This window comes from Fistularia commersonii, chromosome 2, assembly GCF_037954325.1.
Source record: "Fistularia commersonii isolate RoL2024-O1a breed Wild chromosome 2, RoL_Fcom_v1.0, whole genome shotgun sequence".
NCBI classification, from domain to species: domain Eukaryota; kingdom Metazoa; phylum Chordata; class Actinopteri; order Syngnathiformes; family Fistulariidae; genus Fistularia; species Fistularia commersonii.
Window position 1 is genome coordinate 3968640 of NC_141285.1, and position 22306 is coordinate 3990945.

At 41.5% G+C, this 22306-nt stretch overlaps 1 protein-coding gene across 1 annotated transcript in view; it reads left to right on the plus strand.

Moving 5' to 3' along the window:
- ttc7a (tetratricopeptide repeat domain 7A) overlaps window positions 1-22306 on the plus strand; it is a 50322-nt gene that overhangs the window by 16828 nt on the left and 11188 nt on the right. Inside the window, exons 9-20 of the mRNA XM_086160532.1 lie at window positions 413-476; window positions 1311-1448; window positions 3758-3841; window positions 4690-4794; window positions 7145-7262; window positions 7986-8043; window positions 9296-9368; window positions 9443-9603; window positions 17433-17549; window positions 18337-18449; window positions 18757-18891; window positions 21620-21822. Coding sequence (XP_086016658.1) covers window positions 413-476; window positions 1311-1448; window positions 3758-3841; window positions 4690-4794; window positions 7145-7262; window positions 7986-8043; window positions 9296-9368; window positions 9443-9603; window positions 17433-17549; window positions 18337-18449; window positions 18757-18891; window positions 21620-21822 — 1369 coding nt within the window. The remainder of the gene's footprint in view (window positions 1-412; window positions 477-1310; window positions 1449-3757; window positions 3842-4689; window positions 4795-7144; window positions 7263-7985; window positions 8044-9295; window positions 9369-9442; window positions 9604-17432; window positions 17550-18336; window positions 18450-18756; window positions 18892-21619; window positions 21823-22306) is intronic.

Sequence of the window (22306 nt, forward strand, 5' to 3'; positions counted from 1 at the left end):
AGGATGAGGAACATACCAGAGATGGAAAAGTGATGAATGAGAAAGATAGGAGAGAAATAAAAGTGTGTGTGTGTGTGTGTGTGTCTGTCTGTGTGTGTGTGTATGTGTGTATATGTGTGTATGTGTTGTGCGTGCATACGTTTGTGCGCGCGTGTGTGTTTGTGTGTGTGTGTTTGAGTGTTATCTGAGATAGTGCTGTGTAGTGATACTCTGAGGGTGGTCCGTGTTGTGTTACAGCACCAGGTGAGACAGAAACAGTAGACTCGTATGAAAGTAGCAATATATATACGTGTGTGTGTGTGTGTTTGTGTGTGTGTGTGTGTGTGTGTGTGTGTGGGGCTATGTTCCGTGTGCCAGTGTGTGACAGTCTGGCTGCTCTCTTGACTATTTCCTGTTTCCTGTGACCCTGCAGTTGCTTCTGCCCCCAGGACGTGGTAGAGGAGGCTGTGTTGCTGCTGCTTATTACTGAGTCAATGGTGAGACACACACACACACACACACACACACACACGCACACACACTGACAAAGAGAGAGATCCAAAGGCCTGTGTAATATATAATTTAAGTATGATGACAAATTGGGAACTTTTCAAATTTATGTTGAAATTTATTTGTCGCTTACAACCAGACATGGAATGTTTTGGCTGCTATATATTTATATATTTTTTATTTCATTACAATTTCTTGGCTACTTAGAGTAGCCAAATTCATACCATACAAAGACCGTACATTTAGCATAGCGAGACAAAACTTAAAAAAAAGTTTGAAACGCTCCCAGGTATTAGCCAGAAATTGCAGAAAATTCGTGAATCCTCACCCAAGAATTAACTGGAAATAGGGTTCAAGATTACAAGATTACTAAGCCTCCCAAAAATTACAATTCAGAAGAATAACAGACATATATGCCTTCTTAAAGTTTTTCAAACAACAGAAAAATACAGAGCTGTATGTAAAATATAGTAGTTGATTTCGGCACAAGAAAAACATTTTTGTCGAATAATGACTTTGGCAATTATTTGAAGAAGGTGATGATACCTAAATTTTATTGTGGTAACAAAAGGTTGTAATGGTCAGTTCTGCACCGAATTTCATAGCTATGCCTTCCGGACCCTTTTTATAGAATTTACATAACAGGGTTATTAAATAACCTTATACTCGTTTTGTTGTGTGGCACCTCAATTTCAAGTCTTTAACAAATGTCATGAAATACTCAATACTTCACAAGTTTTTTTCCAAATAATCTAGCAGTGTGGCTCAACCAGGGTTTCCGGCAGATTCCTACATCTCGCTATTCCTCACCCCTCATCCAGGCCAGCGGTGATGCCGTTATCAGTCGCACGCCAGATCAGGCTGAAGCTCGCCAGACCAGTCTTCAGGACGCCACCTCTGTCTACGACCTGCTCGCTATTGGCATGGCCAGGAGGGGGCAGTACACCATGCTTTCTGAGGTGACACACACACAGGCACACACACACACACACAAACTATGCTGGAGGTCTGAGGGGATTGAGAGATGAGATGTGTTAGGGAGAGCTTTGCCTTTGCCAAACTTTTTAATGAATGTGCTTATCAGTTTGAGCAAAGGGGATTATGAGTCTTTCCCTCAGCATTCCCTTCACTCTCTTTATTTTTTCTCCACGTATTCTCTTTTTTTCCCACTTCCCAGTCATAGCCTCCCTGCACACGCCCGCTGCTGTTTCAGTATTCTGCATCATATTGCTCCTCTCGCTTCTACAAGCTTTGCGACATGACCTCTATCCAGGTGTGGGAAGACAGGGAGGTGGAGGTTTGAGGAGTCGTCTTAGATTTGTTTTATACCTCCGCCTGAGCGAGGCACCGCTGGAATCGGTCATTTTATAAAAGACAATACGTGAGTTGTGGTAGCTTCTCCGAGAGCACTGTTTCAGTTGGCTGAATTATGAGGCTGGTTTACTAAAAATGAGATGTCGGCCAGGCAGAGCCATCCTCCTCTGATGGAGTGACTCACTCTGATTGATTGCTTGCTTATTATAGCATTTATCAGTCCATTGGGTGTCCCCGGTAACTTTTCAGTCTCGGATCACCTCTGATTATGTAACAGTACCAGTATGCTTGTTTATTTTTACACTTCTGGATCTCACAGATGGTTTCACACTCTTGGAAGAATGAAGTAAAAGAGACCGGCTCAAAGGACGAATGCAGGAGCTGTATGTTGCACGGCATTAAAATAAGAGCTCATGTTTTCCCAGTAATCTGAATTTATTCCAACAAAATGTGTGTAATAGCAAACTATCTGCTGTCTGGATTGTGAATAGAAAAATTTTGTTGTATCCATGTCACTGAATGTCAATAAATGGTTCAAGAAAGCAAGTAATGACCAAAAAATGGGGAACAATGTTTTATGGATAATTTAAAGGCAGCCCCAAAAGTGAGAAAAAATTCAATGAGTCAATCCAACTCTATATAAGTCAAGTAAATAAATGCGGTGACCACATTCAGTTTGAAGAACAATGGCAATACTGTCGGCCATTAAAAATATCCATTAGACCGTACAAATGGCGTCCCATTCAACATGGCGATGGTTGCTGCATAGATACTCTTAAATGAGTAAAAAAAAGGCCACATCATGGGGCAAGAAAATGAAAAACAAGTCAACAATATTCAATATGTGAATTACTTTTGTGAAGATTCTTAAGGTGTCATCATTTTTTGTTTTTTTCATTATCAAGTGCTTTTATTTTGAAAGTACTGTCCCCTCAAGACAGAGTGTTATTTCAAATGATGTTGAAAGGTAGATGAGCGGTTGCAGGTTGAAGGTGAGGGTGAGACAGGGTAAACCACAAGGGTTAACAAAGGTCAACACTCAATATATCAGCAACGCCCCCAGGTCTATTATGAAAGACCCGACAGACGTTTTTGGTGCCGGGATCGTCAATACTCGGGGTCAGTCTTGTCCAAAGACGTGTCTTGTTGAGGTCCGAACAGCGGGACTGCCATTTTCTACCTTTCATTATTATAATTACTGTACATTATTTCATCAGAATAGCCTAAGCGCCCTTCCACATGACCGACGGCATCTGACTGAGCGGCTCCGCTCGCCATCCTGATCTCAGTCAGGCACACACACACACACACACACACACATACACATGGTACATTAATCATATCAATCAATCATTATGTGTGTGACGTTGGACAGCAGCGAGGGAGCACTGACTGCAAGTGAACTGAAGCCAAGGAAAGTGGAAATTCACTTTGGCGACAATGTATAAAAAGACAAAAACTTTTTTGGTTTCCTGAGACCTGAGCTTTTGTTTATCATCCGTGTTTAGTTTGTCTTTTCTATGGGGGATCAGAAGGACCTTTTAGAAGAATTGTTTCTGATCTCGGAGGAGATTGATTAGAAAAAAAAAAAAAAATCCTCCAAAGCGGACCATGTGTATTTCTCCCTTTCATTTATTCCAGTCATCAGCATCATAGCATGTTATAAAAGTTTTTTTTTTTTCATTAGATGTGCATTTCAAAACAACAATCATAACTGAAAATAAAAACTAAACAAATTCCCTTAATGAGGACAACGCCAATCCGAGTTAAATGAAGTAATTGTAGAGAACTCAAAATGCGATGTCTTTATATAAGGACAAGTTGGATTTATTGCAACTACAGAACTAATTTCCTGTTGAAATCTAATTTTCTTTATTTAGGACAACTGGTTTACCCGATCATCTTACTAATCCCGCACCTGAAACTTTAGAATATGCTTTTTTTTTTTCTGCAGTGTCTGGAGCGAGCCATGAAGTTTTCATTCAATGAATTCCACCTCTGGCACCAGCTGGGCCTGTCTCTCATGGCGGCTGGGAAGGTGAGCTCATTTCTCCTGAAGTACCAACTATAGCTTCTTGCGCACATACACACACATACACACATGCACACGGGAGATATCCATCTTCTACTGGCCTCCTTCACCTTCATGCCTCGGCATGTAACTAAAAATGTTGCTGATAACCGAGGTGGTGACTTACTTCCAATAAATTCAATTAAACCCTCAAACGCTTTATATTAAATGAATCCTCGTTAAACATTGATTGTCTTTGTCAAACATCATTACTTAGCTGACATAAAAAATTATGATTTAATAAACATGTCATCCTTCAAATGGGAACGGAGCAGTTTATAACTCAAGGATCCACCCCTCGCACACACACATACACCTACCCCCTCCCTCCTTCCATCTCAAAAGTGTGGACGCGCCCATGTGTGTGACAGAAAAATTGATCTGGGCTGCTAGATAAAGTGACAGTGCAGATCAATGGAGAGCTCCAGAAATAGGTTGCTCCCTAGAAGGAGAAGGGGCCGCCTCAGTGTCGTCAGATCCACTTCTATTTAGGGCCAGCCGGGTTTGCACGCGTGCATGTGCGTGTGTGTGTGTGCGTGCATGCACAAGCTCATGCGCGTGTGCACGTAGTCCATTAATGATTGACCTACATGTATTAAGTGACGATGTGACTAAATGGGTCTATTAGGGCTGTGCAGGGACAGTTCATGTATGTTTGATACACTCACTTATAGGTAATCCATCTCATCTGAGGCTGCATGATAGCTGCCTGCTTCACAGACTTGGATCACAATTTGTCATGGACATTCATTTGGCGTGTGTGTGTGTGTGCGCGTGTGTGTGTGTGCATGTTTTTCTGTGTCTGTGTATTCCAGGCGGCTGGTGCTGTGTCTGTATTTAAAGAATGTGCCAGGATGAGACCTGAAGACCCTTCGTTGCCCCTGTTAGCGGCTAAAGTTTGCATTGGTCAACTGAATTGGGTGAATACCAGTTTAATATTCACACACACCCACACACACACACACACACACCTGTTTACATGACTGTTCACACACATACAACAATCTAAGACCCCTTACCACACACTCATGTTGGAACAGCCGCAACCATTGCACACACTCCAACCTTGTGAGGAGTTTCATGTAAAAGCCAGTCAATTTGTCCACAATGTGCCATGAGATATATTACAATTCCAAAATGTTTATAAATAATATTAAGAAATTATATATAACAGCATTAGGACAGCTAAGGTGAAAAATGAGCCAAGACTATCTCATTTGAAATAATATTATCCATTAGAAAATGACAAATAATTTGACCTAAAGATGTGATCATTGCCTCAATGACACCTAAAATCTAGAATAATATAACACGTATAAATAATTTGTTTTACTGGTTCGTTGAGAGGATATCTCGGGGTAAACCTCTTCTGACTTTTTCTGCACTACGTTCAGGCTGCACAAAAATAATTATTCATGTTACTCGAAACCAGTGACTTGTGGCTTAAAAGAATCCGTCACTTTGCCAATTTACTTTAAGCGTCTGTTTTTCTGTTGTTGGTTTTTTTTTGTTTGCTTGATTTTTGTATTTTTTTGGGGGGGGGGTGTTTTTTTAATTGTAATTCCTCATTATACTCGTTGCTGGGAAACCTCTGTGCTCTCCTCAGATGAGGTTCTGCCAGTGGGGCTGTCATCCTTATCTCCTCTGCTCACTCCTCTATGAAGAGAAAAGTTGTAAGAGATACAGGGTAACAGATCTATACCTGAAGGGCTTCTTTAACAATAACATATCTAATTGTTTAACTCATACATTTTTTTCTCCCCCATGATTGTTCCCGCTCCTTCACTTGGCCAACACTAAATGTTGCATCATGTTATAAAATCATGACCATTAACAGGAAAGAATGTTTTTGTGAGTATCAATATGGGAACACAAAGTCATTACACAGTCAGTGTGTCGCTAATGTTCCCGTGTGATGCGTGGGTCACTCAGGCAGACAGACGTGGCCGCGGAGCCGGGCCAGCTTAGATACTCCTGCTGTTCGTGATCCAGGCATGAGGGAGAAAGTCACAGCAACATTGGTATTTAGGCTGATGAGAGAGAGAGAGAGAGACAGAAAGACAGAGAAACAGAGAGAGAGAGAGAGAATGAGCAAGGATGAGTTAGAAAGATAGAGAGAGAGAGAGAGAGAGAGAGAAAAGGGTCAGATTAGAAAAGAGGAGCTCACAGGGTGAGCGTGGAGAGCACATCTGTCAGTGGCTGGAGATCATGGCAGGCTGGAGACAGTAAGGAGCTTACTGCCTTAATCACAATGGGACACTATGGCCATAGTGCAGTGGGGCATTACATAAATGGGCCACCATTATCCAGCATCAGCTCGACCGGACAGTTTGGATCGTTATCCAGCCGGCGACATGTTCCCCTCGCTTTTTTTCGTTGCTCATTGCAGGGGGGGAGCGCAGGACCGGCAACCTTTCCAAAATGTCTTAAAATAGTTTTTTTTGCGGTTTCCTTCGGCGCTCTCATAAACTGTAAAGGCTCTTAAGGCCCTTTGAAACCATCACCGAACCCGTGGCATAGGCGCAAACTGCATGATTGGTGATCTGAAAGCAAAGCTTCTTTTCTAAATTCCTGAAGAGCAGTTTTTTGCAGATGCAAGGTTTTTGCCCGACAACAACGTGTTCCTCTTTCACACCGTTCAGGAGAGAAGAAAGGAGAAACTTAATCCTCCCTAAGATGCACATGGATGGACTCTGTGTTGAATTGACTGGCTATTGTGTGCGGGCTTTGAATCCCCCGAGCACCGGATTCAGAGAAAAACAGGGAGAGGAGAAGAGAGAGAGTAGGACTATGAATGGAGGAAGGGCAAAGGAAGGAGGATGGAGGGTCTAAAATCTGTTGGCCTGCCGGTGCCGTCAAAGACATTATGCCCACCCGCCCAGCCGCCACCAGTCGTACCTCGCACAGAGTGACACACTTTCTCTCTCCACTCAGAGCACCTCGACTCTGCTACGCACCACCCGCAGTCTACTGCTGTGAGTGGGCGATCCTGTGTGTGTGTGTGTGTGTGTGTGTGTATGCGTTGTCCTTCTGTAAACTCTGCGTTGTCCTTCAGCTGAATCCACCCAGTATGGACTTGCACAAAACCCCACACCAGCCGCAACCATCCATACTCCGCTCCCTGGCAGGCAGCCTACAACCACACTTACATCCCATTATTGAAAGCTTGTTGTCAAGTCCGATTGTTTCCAATATCACATCATAAGCTTGAAGGACACATATGAGGGAAACCTCTACGGAGGTTCATTGAGTTCATCTGTTTGTGTTCAGTTCAAGGAGGCTGAGAGTCTGTCCCAGAGCGTCGTGTCTATGGGAGAGAATGCTGGAGAGTTTCTTCCCAGGGCCTGTTTGGCTCTCGGACTTTGTTACAGTCTGCAGGCCTCTGAAGGTGAGGGGACACGAAGCAGAATATATCTATTCAAATCTACTGCAAACGTTAAAAAGGAATTCTCGTTATGACAGTCGACGCCAAGTGATCGCTCGGTTAATGATCGCTGTTTTACAGAGACAAAGATGAAAAAATAATTTTGGAGAGATTGCATTCAACCACTGGTCTACTCTTTGCCCACCTTTAAAGATTTATATCTATTGTCTGCCTGTCTTTGTATTTAAGATAAAAACACAAAGCATGGCAGACTTGCTGTGGATTCTGACTGGCATTATCCCCTTAATCATGTGCAAAAGTCTTTGTGCGCGTCGATAGCACAACTAAACACACAACGACCAGCATCTTCTCTGCAGTTTGTTGGTCCTGTGCTGTACCGGTAACCGGCACTATTTGTAGTCATGGGGGAGGAACATTAAACCCCAGTGAACAGTTTTTAATTGGATGCAAAAAGCCCCCTGAGTGCAGGGTTACACATCAAACGGTTTAAACAGCTTTTACAGGAAGAGAAAAGACAGGGAGAGATTGCGGTAAAAAGTCATTATGCTAAGCTAGGCTAAATCTCAGGGCTTTACTGTATTACATGACATGATAGAGTTGTTTCGGCACAAGTATGTGTTGACTCAACCTACTGCTCATTACTGAATACAATGTACTCTTGGTATTTTGGTGGTGGGGAGGTGTAAATGTCTAAAGCCAACCTGTGACTCTGTCCTGTTTGTCCAGCCTCTTTGAAAGCTGATCGGGACACGTTCAACAAAAAAGCAATACAAGCTCTGAGCAAGTGGGTCCCAGTTCTTATATCTTCTCCCTCGCATGTCTCTCGGTGTCTTGTTGTGATTTAGTAATATTATTTTGCAGTCATTTTTCTTTCTAGTGCAGCTTGCACAGATATTTATGTTCTTTTTCATGGTGAAATGTGATCATTTTGATGATGCCTTCATAGCCTTGTGGGTGGATCATCATCAGCTTGTTTTGTTACGTTTGTGATTAGAGGTGGAAAGTTGGAAGTTGGAAACTCCCTAACTGATCTACAGTGAAGCATAATTACCTAGAGTGATCACACGTCAATTCAGAAAATATAGGACCCTCTCGAAGTTTACTCAAAAATGCCCTATAAAATACACCCATGCATGGATAGTTTAAATTTAGTGATACAAAAAAATAATGTTTCTTTATAATCAAGGACATGACGTAATATACCGAGAATTTATCCACCTTAAGATTTATTACAAAATAAATTGATGATGAGAATTAATTCTTCTTAAAAAATAAGAATCCTATTATAGAATCCCATCATAAAAAATGTTACAAATACTACTTCTTCTGTATTAGAAAATCCTTTTTTAACAACATTTTTTCTTTGTTTGCCCATCCATAGTTTGCTGTCCCGCTGATCTATCTCCCATCAGTTTTCAGGGGTCAATAAATAAATACAGTCCTTACAATTGCAAATTGTATTGCATTAACAGAATTGCCGTCATTGTGCGGTATTACGTGAGGACTGGAGTGTTTTGTGCAAAACACAGGTCAATTTAAATACATGTTTAATGGTCCTGTGAAAAACAGGATGCACCAGACAGAATGTGAAAACATTCTTGTGACATTTGGTCACTCTACGTTTAAGCAGGAGCCCAAAAGATATAAAAGCACTGATGCTAACATTCTGCTAATAACGATATAAAGTTGGGTCCAACCGATCAATATGTCAGTGCGCTGAAAGGTCAAGAACTCAAAGTTGAAGGTGAAAATGTGGGAAAAAATGCTTTAAATGTATACATTCTTTTGGAATTACAATTCTCTTGGTCTGCATGACATTCACTGCCAAACTGATATGCAATTTAAAAACAAAAAAATAGAAAAAAAGAGGTTCAAACAAAGAACTCTGAGTTGACTTAATCACAAACAGCAGGAGAACAACAGTGGCCGTAAAACTAAGCGTGCTGATTTCGGCAAAGTACCACCTCACTTGCTGTTACCGTAAACTTTGCTGGCACAGGTTTTAACCTTCATTGCTTCCTTTCCTCTCTCAACAGGGCTCATTCATTAGACCGCCAGGATGTTCAGTGTGCTCTTTACCTGGCTCTTCAGCTGGCTCTAGTGCGCCAGGTAAATAGTGTCACATTTGATCATCCGCTGAAAATATCATAGATTATAAACTTGACTGAGGTGTTTTGTGTCAGGTATCTGCAGCCATGGCGCCCCTGCAGGAGGCTTTGTCCCTCCATGGCGACAACCTCCACTCCCTCCACCTCCTGACCCTTGTCCTCAGTGCTCAGAAACACAACCGCCAAGCCCTGGACACGCTGCTGTTGGCCGTCAGCCAGCACCCCGACAACTTCAAGTAAAACCCACTTTACTATCCCACGCACACATAAATGAAAAGGTTACTGAATATGGGATACTATACCGGAACTCCTCGCTAAGCGGCAGTTATTACAATTTATAGTTTCCCCTTTATTTCTTTATTTACTTTGATTATCTGTGTGTGTGTGTGTGTGTGTGTGTGTGTGTGTGTGTGTGGGCGTGTGCACGCATGTGCTTGCTAGTAACTCCAGCAAGAGGTGCAGCATTCGTCATCTCCGTAGGGATAGGGTGTCTTAGCTCCGCTGCATTGGCGGCCAGACACACTCTCACAAACACACTCCCGATGCCTTATTTAGACGTGCCAGAGTGTAGGCCTGCATTGCGGTACCTATGCCCCTCACACACCCTTACCCTTTAACACTGTAGCCCCCTCTGCTCCCCTGACAAGATCATACCGTCCCAGTAGAGTCACCGCAAGTAATTATGCTTGATAATTTTTAATTTTGATATTTTATCTACTCTGTGTTTTTTTTTCTAATATTTTATCATATTACAGCAAATTATGAAAGCAATCCAAATAATAGTTGTAAGTTGTTTTTCCTAGATAGTACAGTTATATAAAGTAAAATGATATAATTAAAATATGGCTTTTGAAAAATACAATTCTAAAAAGGGATCAGTTTTCAAAATAAAGTGTTTAGCAGCAGTTTACAGACCTAGCGGGGGTTCAGGTGCCTCCCTTTTACTCACCGGGACCAATTCCGGTCGGTCATCTTAAATAAAAACATATTTATTAGAGGTGGAAGAAGACTGATCATATTGGGAATGTTAGTGGTCCATAGCGGTTGTTTCACATGGGCTATAATATTGAAGCATGTTGCATCATCTCTCAGACGATATTTATGGTCTGCTTCAAAGCATTTCATAATTTATCCATTTGGGGTCAGTGTTGGCTTCCAAAGTCCCTGCATAGACAGTTGGGGTACATCCAAATATCAGGAGGCAGAGGAAGAAAGGAAGAAAACATGGGAAAAAAAAAACAAAAAAACAAAACAGGAAATATTGATTAAAACATGGAGGGATGATAGGACATGGAGGCCTGACACAGCGAAGAAAAACAGAGACAGTGTGTGCTGACTGAAGATGACAGTTGTAAGATTACATGAGCTTTCCTGATTTGTGCTCCGTATACAATGAAATCTCTTCTCTCGCTGTTGAGACACTATCAAACGAACGCACACACACACACACACACACACACACACACACACACAACCACGCTTCCGTAGAGACACTTGACTACTTTGACCCATTTAAGTGCTCTTTTCAGGCTCAGCCAATCACATAGCCTTATTCGCCAGGAATCCCCATCGCCACGGTAACCATGAGGTCATATGGGTAGAGCATGCAGCATCAGTTGTTGTTACTAAGCTGTTGTTATGGAGCGGGACAGAGACAAGACACAAAAAAAAAAGAAGACACAGCGACAGAGAATGCAAGAGAGAGAGAGACAGAGAGGCGCTCAGACAGACAGACAGACAGACAAATCTAAACTGGTTTTCCTGAATGGATTCAATATGTGCAGGATGGTCATTAACTTTATCATTTACATCCCAGATTTATTGGCCTGTAACTAATAATTTGTTGATGTCTGGACCACCTCATTTAATTTTGTTGCACTGGAAACAGTGTCTGCCATGCCAGTAAAGCACGAAGTGATAGAGATAGTCGTCTCGAGTTCTGGACACAATTATACTATTTGCTGCTTTCGTCAGAGCCATTTCCAGCTGTGACGAGCAGCTGTTTTTCGCCAAAAGAGGTCTGATAGACTCAATCTCCAATCCCCTTTCCGGCGGCAAACAGCTGAAAGTTGGACCACCACGGGCTGCACCATGTCATATCCTCAATGAATCCTTAAAATCGGTCCCATGATAGTAATGATGGCTATTTGCAATGCTGCGGTTTTAAAAAAGAAAAAGTATTGTATATCTTGTAGATCTTTTTACCCTCGGATTTTTGAGCGAATGTGACTAATAACATGGTTCGATGGTTGGCTAATGCAAAATCACTTTTTTTCTCATGTAAATTTACCTTTTTTTTCTGACATAATTTGTCAGTGAAGACAGTCAATACCGTGGCATGTCAACATAGCTGCCTCAGATCATATTTTTGCATCTCAGCAGGTTATTTCCATGGAGCTTAATCGAGTCTGTCGACTCTCGATTTCATGCTTTCTTAGCCACTGTAGTAGGTGACATCCTCCAATTTTGCCAGAAAACACAAAAGAATGAGTGTTTTCTGCATTAGGTAGTTCTGAATAGCTATTTTGCACTGTCACCTTTTGTCATTTTAATACACAGTATTTTATCCCACTAAAATTTTTTATCATGTTTCTTTTTTTTATCCCTTCTGAAGTCAGTATTGGCCTTAGATATTGATCAGTGAAATTTTTTAACATAGACTCATATTCCTTTTGTAATGGGCATTGTTTGGTGTTTGATGAAAGGACATTTTATTTTATTTTATTTCATTTTATGATTTATACTCAGCTCTAATCTAAATGTATTCTATTGACTTTGTTATTTATTTTATGTTATTTTATTAAGCAATACTTGTGTAAAATAGATGAAGAGTATCAATTTCTTGCAGTAGTCGATGCTTAATGTAGGAATTACACAGACCATGTAAAGGGCCAAAGTACTGAAGTTACTCTGAAGTCTGCTGAAGGTCTAAATTGGTTGTTTTGCCCCAAAAAGGAACTGAATATGGTTATTACGGTGTTAATAAATGTTTACTTTTCCCAGGCAGCGAAAAAGCATGCAAAATCACAACCCCATGTTTGTGTAGTACTAAAAATAATATGTCAACAGCATTAATATTGTAATTAAAACATACCTGCTGATGTATAGAGAACGGGTTCAAGATCACAGAGGAACTTGTGCGTGTTCTGATTACATAAAGATGGGGGGAGGGGGGTAAAGGCCCCTGCAAGGAGAGGAGAAAATTATCAGCTCGTATTTTAATCATCCTCAGGGCTCGAGGCTGAGTTACAAAGCACAGAGTCTGTGAGATGGAGACGGAAGTAGGGAGGAAAGGAGGAGAGAGAAGGAGGAGAGAGAGAGAGAGAGAGAGAGAGAGAGCGAAAGCGGTGCTTTCTCCATAACAAGCTCACTGAATATCATTTGCTGTAGATGTGTGAGTGAGCGTCACAGATCAAAGCCTGCGTGGTGCTGGGCATTCCACAACAGTCCATAGTGTGTGTACTCAGTGTGTGTGTGTGTGTGTGCGGGGGGGGGGCAGGTGTCTCCTTGATTGTAATCTTACACATGCATGTTTGTGCGTGCATGTCTGTGAACCTTGTTAGCCACTGCCTCTCTGCACCGTGGCAAACTGTCAGCTCGCCGTGGCATACCGAATTTCTCCTTCCTCCATTTCTCTCACATCCTCTTTGGCAGCTCCTGTCTTTTTTTCCTATCTGCCTCACCATCCGTCCATCTCTCTTTTTCTACTCTCACTTTCTTTTATTTTTATTTTTTTATCTTTCTGTCTCTTGTTTCTCCCTTTTTCTTTGAAATTTTAATCACCCAGTAAAAAGGCTTGCATTTCAATGTGAAATGGGATTCTGCAACAGATTGAGAGAGCTGAGGCAAGAGAGATGGAGGGGGGGGTCGAGTGTGTGAAAAGGAAAAGAGAGAGAGAGAGAGAGAGAGTGATCATGGCCCCACAGTTTGTACTAAAGAGAATGATTAATCCCAGTCTTTGATTCTGCATTCATCCAACGGGATATTGCAGCACGAGCAACTGTATGTGCACTTGTGCAAATTCTGTGTTGACATGCACACGCTCTGCTACATGATACGAGCATGTCTGCACGGGCTGTAAGTGTGTGTGTGTGTGTGTGTGCGCGTGTGTTAATCTCTATGCATGTGCTGAACATGCATATGGTATATATTTATACCTGGGTGTGTATGAATAAGTGCACACTTGTGTGCTTGCATGTGCTTGTGTGCCTGTAGAGAATACACACTCTGATCTGTGGGAGTGCAGAATGAGTAATACTGTAGATATAACTTTTTTTTTTTTCAAGGGAACATTATTAGCTATTTTTATGCGTAGTTTACGCTGGCACTCACCACTCTTAGCTGGCCACCACTAAACATTTGTATTGCGCTGCTCCCTGCCACCTGTCCTCAACACTACACTCAGCAGACATTAGCCACATTCCCAGGAGGTTGAAAATGCCAACCTCCTTTCAATGTGATGTGTAGTTAAGAGGAGGGTAATCTCAAAATCTCTTTTTCGCTGGAGCTGCAAGGAAGATGGGAACTGTGATTTATTTTTGAATAACACCCCACTTAATCATAGAATGACTTGGATTCCCTTTGTTATTACCTATTACAACGTGCTCGTGAAATCCATTTTGTTAAGACTCATGTTCGCTGAGTGTTAAGTAACTTGCCGGGAAGGATGAATAAAAGAGGAGCTTTGTTCCCTGACTCAAACGCCTCTGGTGTTGAGATAGTTTTGCTTTTGCTGTGCTACTACCATGAGCCTTATCACTGATAGAATTCAATGCTGGACCTGTTCTGGCTTATTTCCACTCTGTTAAGGGTACATAACATGGATAGTGTGCCTGATTATCTGAAATTGGGCCAGAAATTGTCCAGATGAGAGCCTAGAGCACTAATGATTTAGCTCAGTAGTAACAAATGTAACATTACAACAGCCCTATTTTTGATTGATGAATTATGATATGAGGCCTCACAGCGCGAACGACCCTGCTTCGATTCCAACAAGGGCACCTTTCTGTCTCCCCGTGTCTGCGTGGGTTTTCTCCGGATCTTCTGGCTTCCTCCCACTGTCCCAAAACATGCAGGTTAATTTGGAAAAAATTGCCCCGAATAAGCGAGTGAGTGAATGTTGCCTGTCTCTGTCTGTGGCCTTGCGATAGGCTCCAGTATCCCCCACGATTCTGACTGCAGGATAAGCTGAAGAAGACGGATGGATGAATGGATGGATGAGTTATGGTATGATTGTTTGAATTGTCAATTTGGAAAAATAGATAGAAAACAGATAGAAAAATAGCATGCAAAAGTTTGCCATGTTGAACCTCAAGTGAGAAGCGTCGAACTGGTTTTGATTTTTTTTTTTTTGGTACCATGCGCATTCTTGAGTAAAAGAATATGATAAAGCAGTGGATCCCGAGATGCAAACACAGCTCGAACAAGCACACACAGTGTGTAGCCCCGACCTTAATGCAAACACACCCTACTACCCTACATGTGAGTACGCGCTGCTTTGCCAGTCTAGCAATCAAAGCGCAGCTAATGTCATTGAATCTCGTGACCTACGGCGGTGAATAGTGTATGCCCCTTCGAAGTATAATATAATCATTTAATAATATCTTTCTTTGTAATCTAAAAACACCCCACGTACACACACACACTCAACCTGTCACACTCCACCAGTGCTATAGTTTCACACCATCAAAATGCTTCTAAATGCTAAACCACACTGGTAATAAGGAGCCTGGAGCCCCCACCTCCCCCCTCCCAGACACACACACACACACACACAAACACACACACACAGAGTCACTGACGGACCCCCTACCCTTCACACTATCCCTCGGTAGTACATGTCATCCACACATCAGAAAATCTAACTCCTTTCTCTCTGCACATACTTTCAATTTTCTTCTTGTCATGCCTCCCTCTTCTCCTCACACCACCAACGCTCACACACACACACACACACACTTCCACCCCCCCTTGCCCACCCAGTCATCCGGCGACCGGAGAGTAGGTAGGTAGCCTGCCACATTTCGGTTTCCCCACTGAGCTCTTTTCTTTGTGTTTATTGATCTTCCCTCTTTCTACATCCCTTCATCCATCGCTACGTCCATCCTTTTCTCCTTTAGCATGTGCCCTCCCTCCCCCCTCGCCCGCAGATAGAGTGCAGAATAATTGGAGGAGCCTTCAACGACAGGGAGGCTGCTGATAGCAGGCATCAGAATGTGCCGAACACTATATTGTCCATGTCTTTCTACCTCACTCTTTCTCTTCTCACACTTGTGAGTGATGCCCACGACAGACTGCATCCTCTGAGAGCCCCTTCTGGCAATTAGTACACACACACACACACACATATGCGCAAAATACACACACATTCACTCACATCAGAGACTCCCGCATCACTTAACCAGTTGTCTTCAACTAAAAGGGCTGAGCGGAAACGCTCTATGGCCTCTACTCATCAACCTCTCAACATTGGGCAAAGAACACTAACACACACACTCTCTCTCTCTCTCTTTCTTGCTCTTTCTCGCTCTCGCTCCCCTCTTTCTCCTTGTTATTGATCCTGACATGCTTCACTCCACATGCATCAGTGAAACCTTGATAGGCTCACTTACACAGCTCCTGTAGACTGACTAGCCTGTGTGCCACATGTAATACACTATATTTTGTGTAACCCCAAATCAGTATCAGCCACTGTGCAAAATTACTCCAAGGAAGAACTTTTCATGTTAAATGCTACTTTTAAATTGTAATTTAGGGATATTCATATTCAAATATATCTATATTAGTTGTTTTTTTTATCGCCCTTTGCAGAGCCAATTCAATAGTAGAAAGCATTTAAATCATTAAAAGAGGGCTCGTGTAGACAAGCAGAGAGAACATAAGCATCCAAATACCATTGAAATGCAGAAAGATTTATAAACCTCAGACATCACAAGCCAAACCAAAGGCCAGTTTGGATAAATGGATCTTCAGCTGCTTTTAAAAAGGTCTGTACAGAGACTGCAGCTCATATGTCTGAGCAAAGAGAATTCCAGAGACAGACCTGAAACGTGAAAGTTGCAATTACCTCTTGTTTTGAGAGAGGATAAGCATTATATGAGAATCCCAGAAGTCTATACTAGCCTTATCCTGTGGATGGTTTGCTCTGAATATCATGTTGTGTGTTCACTGCGAATGTGATCAGTGACAACAAAAACATGTTGGACTGGGTTTTGGTTCAGCCTTTTAGCCTGGCTTGCTCAGTTTACAGTCAATTCAAATGCAGGTGAAAAATAAATAAATAAATAAATAAAATATATATATATGTGTGTGTGTGTGTATGTATATATATATATGTATATATTTATATAAAATCCTTTCATATTTTTTTTTAGTCAAATTGTGCGGCTTTTCCAGACACCTATAAATATATGTATGTGTATATATATATATATATATACACACATATATAAATATAAATAGGTGCATATATATGTATATTTATATATATATACATATATTTATGTATAAAAAAAGACACCTATAAATATATGTGTGTGTATGTGTGTGTGTATATATATATATATATATATATATACACACACATATATAAATATAAATAGGTGCATATATATATAGGTGCATATATATGTATATTTACATATATATATATATATATATACATATATTTATAGGTGTCTGGAAAAGCCTCACAATTTGACTAAAAAAAATGAAAGGATTATTTTTTTTTTTTTATCTAAACCTTTTATAATTTAAATTTAAAGCAGTGTAGCTCAGCCAAAAAATTTTATGTTGCAGAATCTTGGCATTTTTTTTTGACGCATAAATGTGGGGTGGGCAGTGCCCCCCCACTGCCCACCCCACATTTATGCGTCATTTTGTTTCGTTATTTTTTATTTTAGGAAGCCGGTAAAATCCTGAACCAGTTGACCTGATGGAGTCTAGTAAACTGGGGTTATTTTTGATATTGAGTCATATCACTTTACGCAAGCGGATGAAGTCATAGACTTATGAAATAACAAGAATGAGGAAAAAAGGGTAAATCTCACTGTGCTTTCTGTTTCAGTTTACTGTTCACAAAGGTTAAACTCGAAGAGGCCTTGTTTGGCCCTGCTGAGGCCCTGCAGACCTGTGAGGAAATGCTGCAATGCTGGCAGGGACACTTCGATATCAGCCGATCCAAGTGAGTTTGTGTGTTTGCACCTCTTCGCTCCTGGTGGTGAGAAGGTGCGACAGCTCAAGTGCATTTTTAACTGCTTTGCCTGATGAGACTGGAAGAGGGAAAATATTGATTAGTAATAATGTTAAGGTGCATAAATATTTATGCCTTCATGAATTATAGACACATTTCTTGCTTGGAATCATAACGCAGTATTTGCCATCACATCATAGATTATAACATTAATAGTTTGCCATGTATAGTAATTAGTTGAGCCCTCATTTTTAATACAATATCCACCAAAGTTTTCCCAGACCAGTTTTATAACTGTTGCTCTCTAGGATTTAGGTAGTCATTCCAGTTCCAATATTGAGACTACAAAAAAAGAAATACATCATAAACAAAACAAGAATACTGCAAAGAAATAAATCTATTGAAATCTAATTAAAATAGTTCTTTACTAAATAATTCCCAGTAAAATCGTGTGAGTGCACCTTATTATTGCATTGTTATTAATGCAATAGTGATTTTAACTTCATTAGAAATTCACTTACATATATTATGCTTATTGGTCTACTCAAAATGCTAAAACTGGCTCTTCTGAAAGAAATCAGGAGCTCATATGTCTTGATTTTCATCTTTCACAATCAAATGGTTTTCAATTTTTGCAGTCACCTTACCTCGGACCATCATCTGCTTTTGTCATTAATGCAAACCACTACAAACTAACAGTAGTAAAGCTGACTTTTTTAACCACTAAAAGCCTCTATTCTGATATAATCTATATGTCTATGCACATTTTGTGTTGCAGTGAAACAGACGACAGCAGCAGTATTCCAGTGGCTGAGAGGCCGGAAGTCATTTCTGTGGCCAGGAAACCTTCCAACCACCTCACCCTGCCAGATTTCCAAGACACCTCCAACGGTTTGCGTAAAATTATTCTTACTATTGCTTCAGGGCAGCAATGTTTGCAAAGCACTTGCAGGATCTTGTTTTAAATACAAACACTCTTGATATTGACACATCTGTTTCCAAGGGGATGAAGGAGGGGGTTGTATATTTGATATCCATTGATGTTGTGATTATTAATTGTCTATTTTCCCCATGGCGTGTTTTCCTTTTATCATTATTATCAGTTAATTTTCTCCAGTATGTAGTCATACTTTTCTACTTTCCGCGGTATCATCGAGTTCATCTTTGATCATCATGCAACTTCACTGTTCTCTGTTAGGGTCACCAAGCCCGTCATCTGTCGCAGCGTCTCGCCTGGAAGCGGCGCTCTCTGAAGTCTCTGAGATCAGCTCCAGCCGCCGCCAAGGACCCTTCTACATCTGGACCACCCTGGAGCGTATTTGGCTGCAAGCAGGTATGGCACGATGAAAGCCTCATCGATTATATTGCTTATGAAGCTACATCTGCAGTTCTTCTCATTTCGACAAGCTTCCCCCAAGTTTGGCCATTCGGAGCTTACAATATCGTACGGTGTGAGTTTATTTCCACTTTGTTTGTTGTTGCGCTGCGTAAACGTGGAGATCCAGCCAATGTGTTTCTCAATTATAACCTTGAATAACACAAAAATGTGGTAGTGTGCTGTTGACAGCTGTCTCACAGAGTACGTTTGTGTTTTTGTAGCTTTTAGTTGTTATAAGTTATTATAAAGGACTAATTATTGGGTGCAGACTTATCAGACTTATTTTTGCAGTTACTGAGTAATTGTTTCTTCTTCCAAATTTCATAGATTTCAGGGGAATTCCAAAAAAATTACTAAAAAGTCTGGATGACTTTTTTTCAGATGTTCTGGACAGCAAGAACATTTTAATTAATTTACAATTTGAAATGATATCAGCTATGTAATTACATTTTTTGACTAGTAATTGGAGAGAGAGTTTATTCTTGGACTGCTCTTTGCTCCACATTGAAAAAAAAAATCTAAAAAATGAATTCAGTGAAATTTTTCAATTTTGTCTTATTGTCTTTGTAGGCCGCACAGCAACAGTGAATATCCTAAAAATAATTAAAATGCAGGACAACAATTTGTTGAGGCTGTGAATTTATAATTCAAATGATTTGCTGCTCATTAACATGTACATTTATATTATCTAACAGTGATATGTTGTGATTTTCTTTTTCCAAAATTTTCTCAGAAATCAACTGAATAATACCACATTATTACTTAAGTAGTCACAAGAAGAGGGCCAAGAAAAACTGTAATTATTGGCTATGTTTGAAAGGTAATGCCATATATACTTCATTAGGCTGGAGAGACACCCAATGTATAGCAATTCACATCTAACACTTGATTTTTCCTACCCATGCTGCTGCTGGGATGTAAAATGTCAACAACTATGTTCCTAATATATAAAATATAAAATGGTATTTTTCCATTTTTTTTGGCATACTGGTGAGGAATATTTGATTTTAAAGCTGCTTGAGTTCCAGTGTAAAGCAGACCACGGGTGTAGGTGTAAACGCTATACATTTATTCACTTGCCCTGTGATCTATGATACGCGTTAATACTGTTACTCCTTCAGATTTAATGGTACCGGTAGAGATTCACAGGAGAGCGGAGCAATAACAGGGAATGAAGGGAAAAGAGCGGCGTGATGCTTCGTATAGCGGATGAAGCACAAGAATGGAACCAGGAATGCAGCGGCCGAAAAGGTTCAGAGAGCAGTGATGCAACCAGCATACCACTGTGTTACAGCACACTAGCTGGCTGCTGGGGATGGGATGGGTGGAGAGGGTCATGTCCCTCGTGGCCTACTGTAATTTGAAGGTTATTTTCTGTGTCAAACCTTTGAACCTGGCTATTTCTCTGCTGAGAACCGAGGCAAAGTAGAACATGCTCGCTCGTGATTTGAACCGTGGGTGTTTTTGTGTGGTGTGCCCGAGCGAGTGACCGACCGCTTGGTGTTTCCCCTAAATCGAGGCTCAGCTCCGGTCTCCCCCCTTTCCTTCTCAGCATTCCTTCTCTCGTCGGTCACTTCCTCTCTCTCTCAGTCTTGCATCCTGTTCGGCTGCAATAGAAAAAAGACGTACGGGTTCAAATGAGTCATACACGTCACCGCACGTCACACACATGCACCTGCAGACTATGAAATGCACCATATACATACAGTCACTGATCTCACTATCTCGGAGCTCAGGTGAGAACTAGGAAAAGGCCTTATATAACTTGAGACCATTCCCTGAATACCCTTTTCCCCGAATTGAAGCTACGAAAATGAACCCCGAGGCTTGGAAATGGCTCTTTTTTTTCATCTTGCAGTGGTAGTATGCAGGCAGTATTTCCCATCTGTGCCTCTATGACACACAGGTAAACAAACCTAACATACCCTACCATCACACACATGGGTTCACATGATGCTCGGGAGCAGACGGCGCACACAACGTGTTTACACAACAGAGTTTGTTTCTCTGAGCACTGACCCAGCTCATCATGTCCCATCCACATAATGGTCTGCTCCATCCACGAGGGTAGATCTTCCAGTCAGTGCTGTCTGGGGCCCTGTTGGAGGATGAAGAACTTGCTGGTGTGCGTGTGTGTTTGTGTGTGTGTGTTTGTGCTCATGTGCATAAGTGTGTGTCTGGGGTTTGTCCCCATCTTCCCAGCAGCAGCAGCAGCAGCAGCAGCAGGCAGCAGAAAGAAGGCAGGCAGCTGTAGTATGTGATGGCCATATTTAGTCAAGAGTTTCATGACTTCCCAGGCACAACGGGGCTCCTAAACTTTCACGCTGTCTTAGTGCGTGCGTGCGTGCGTGTGCATGTGTGTGTGTGTTCATTCAAATCTGTGTCTTAATCCGAATGCAGCGTCTTTGCATTCCAGGACCACACGGTTAAGATTTTAAGCATAATGCCTCTGAACTCACTTTCAGGTCACCTTTCACTTTCACATTCTCTACTCTGTCTTTTCTTTATCTGTCCTTTTATTTCTCTTTGTTTCTTTCCCGAATACCCCAAACCCCCACCTATTTTCACTACATATTCCCCCATGACATTTCCTCCCTGGATCCAGTCACTCCTCTTTGTTTTGCCTACATCTCACAACATCTCGTTCTCTTTTCCCCTCTTTCTTTGCTTTCGTCTCCCGCAGGGGAATTGTTCATGGCGGACGGTCGGTTAAAGGAGGCCCAGTACTGCATAGCCGAGGCCAGCTCGCTGTCCCCCAACTCTCACTCCGTGCTCCTGCAGCGGGGCCGCCTCGCCGAGCTTAAGGGCCAAGTGGACGAAGCCAAAGGCCTCTACGACGAAGCCCTGGCCATTCATCCCACAGGAGAGCAAATACTGGTGCACATGGTGAGACACAGTTGTAGAGGCTGCTAAATCAAATTAGGATTTTATATAATATGTTTTTTAGCCCATGGTCAGTATGTGCACAAACACACACACACACACACACACACACATCCGTGCACAATTCCAAATGCTTTCCTTGAGTTCGCTAAGTTTCACTACACTGTATGTAATGCAAGAACTTCCAAGATCCAGTGCTGCTCACGCAAGCTGCCTTGTAGTAACAGTAAATCATAAACACTTTCAAGTGTTTTTCCGAGTGCACTTAATTAAATCAGAGCTTACACAACACTGCATTCTGTCAGCAATAAAACATAGTTTGACAACTACATCTCTCCTCCACGTCTTTACGTGCTTTTAATGCGTGGGGAAGCAGAAGGAGAGGATCCATCGCATGGGTTTTAAGTCGCTGTCAAAAAAAAAAACACCTGAATTACACCTCACTAGCGAGTAAAAGTCAAAATAATAAACAAGAATATCAACTAAA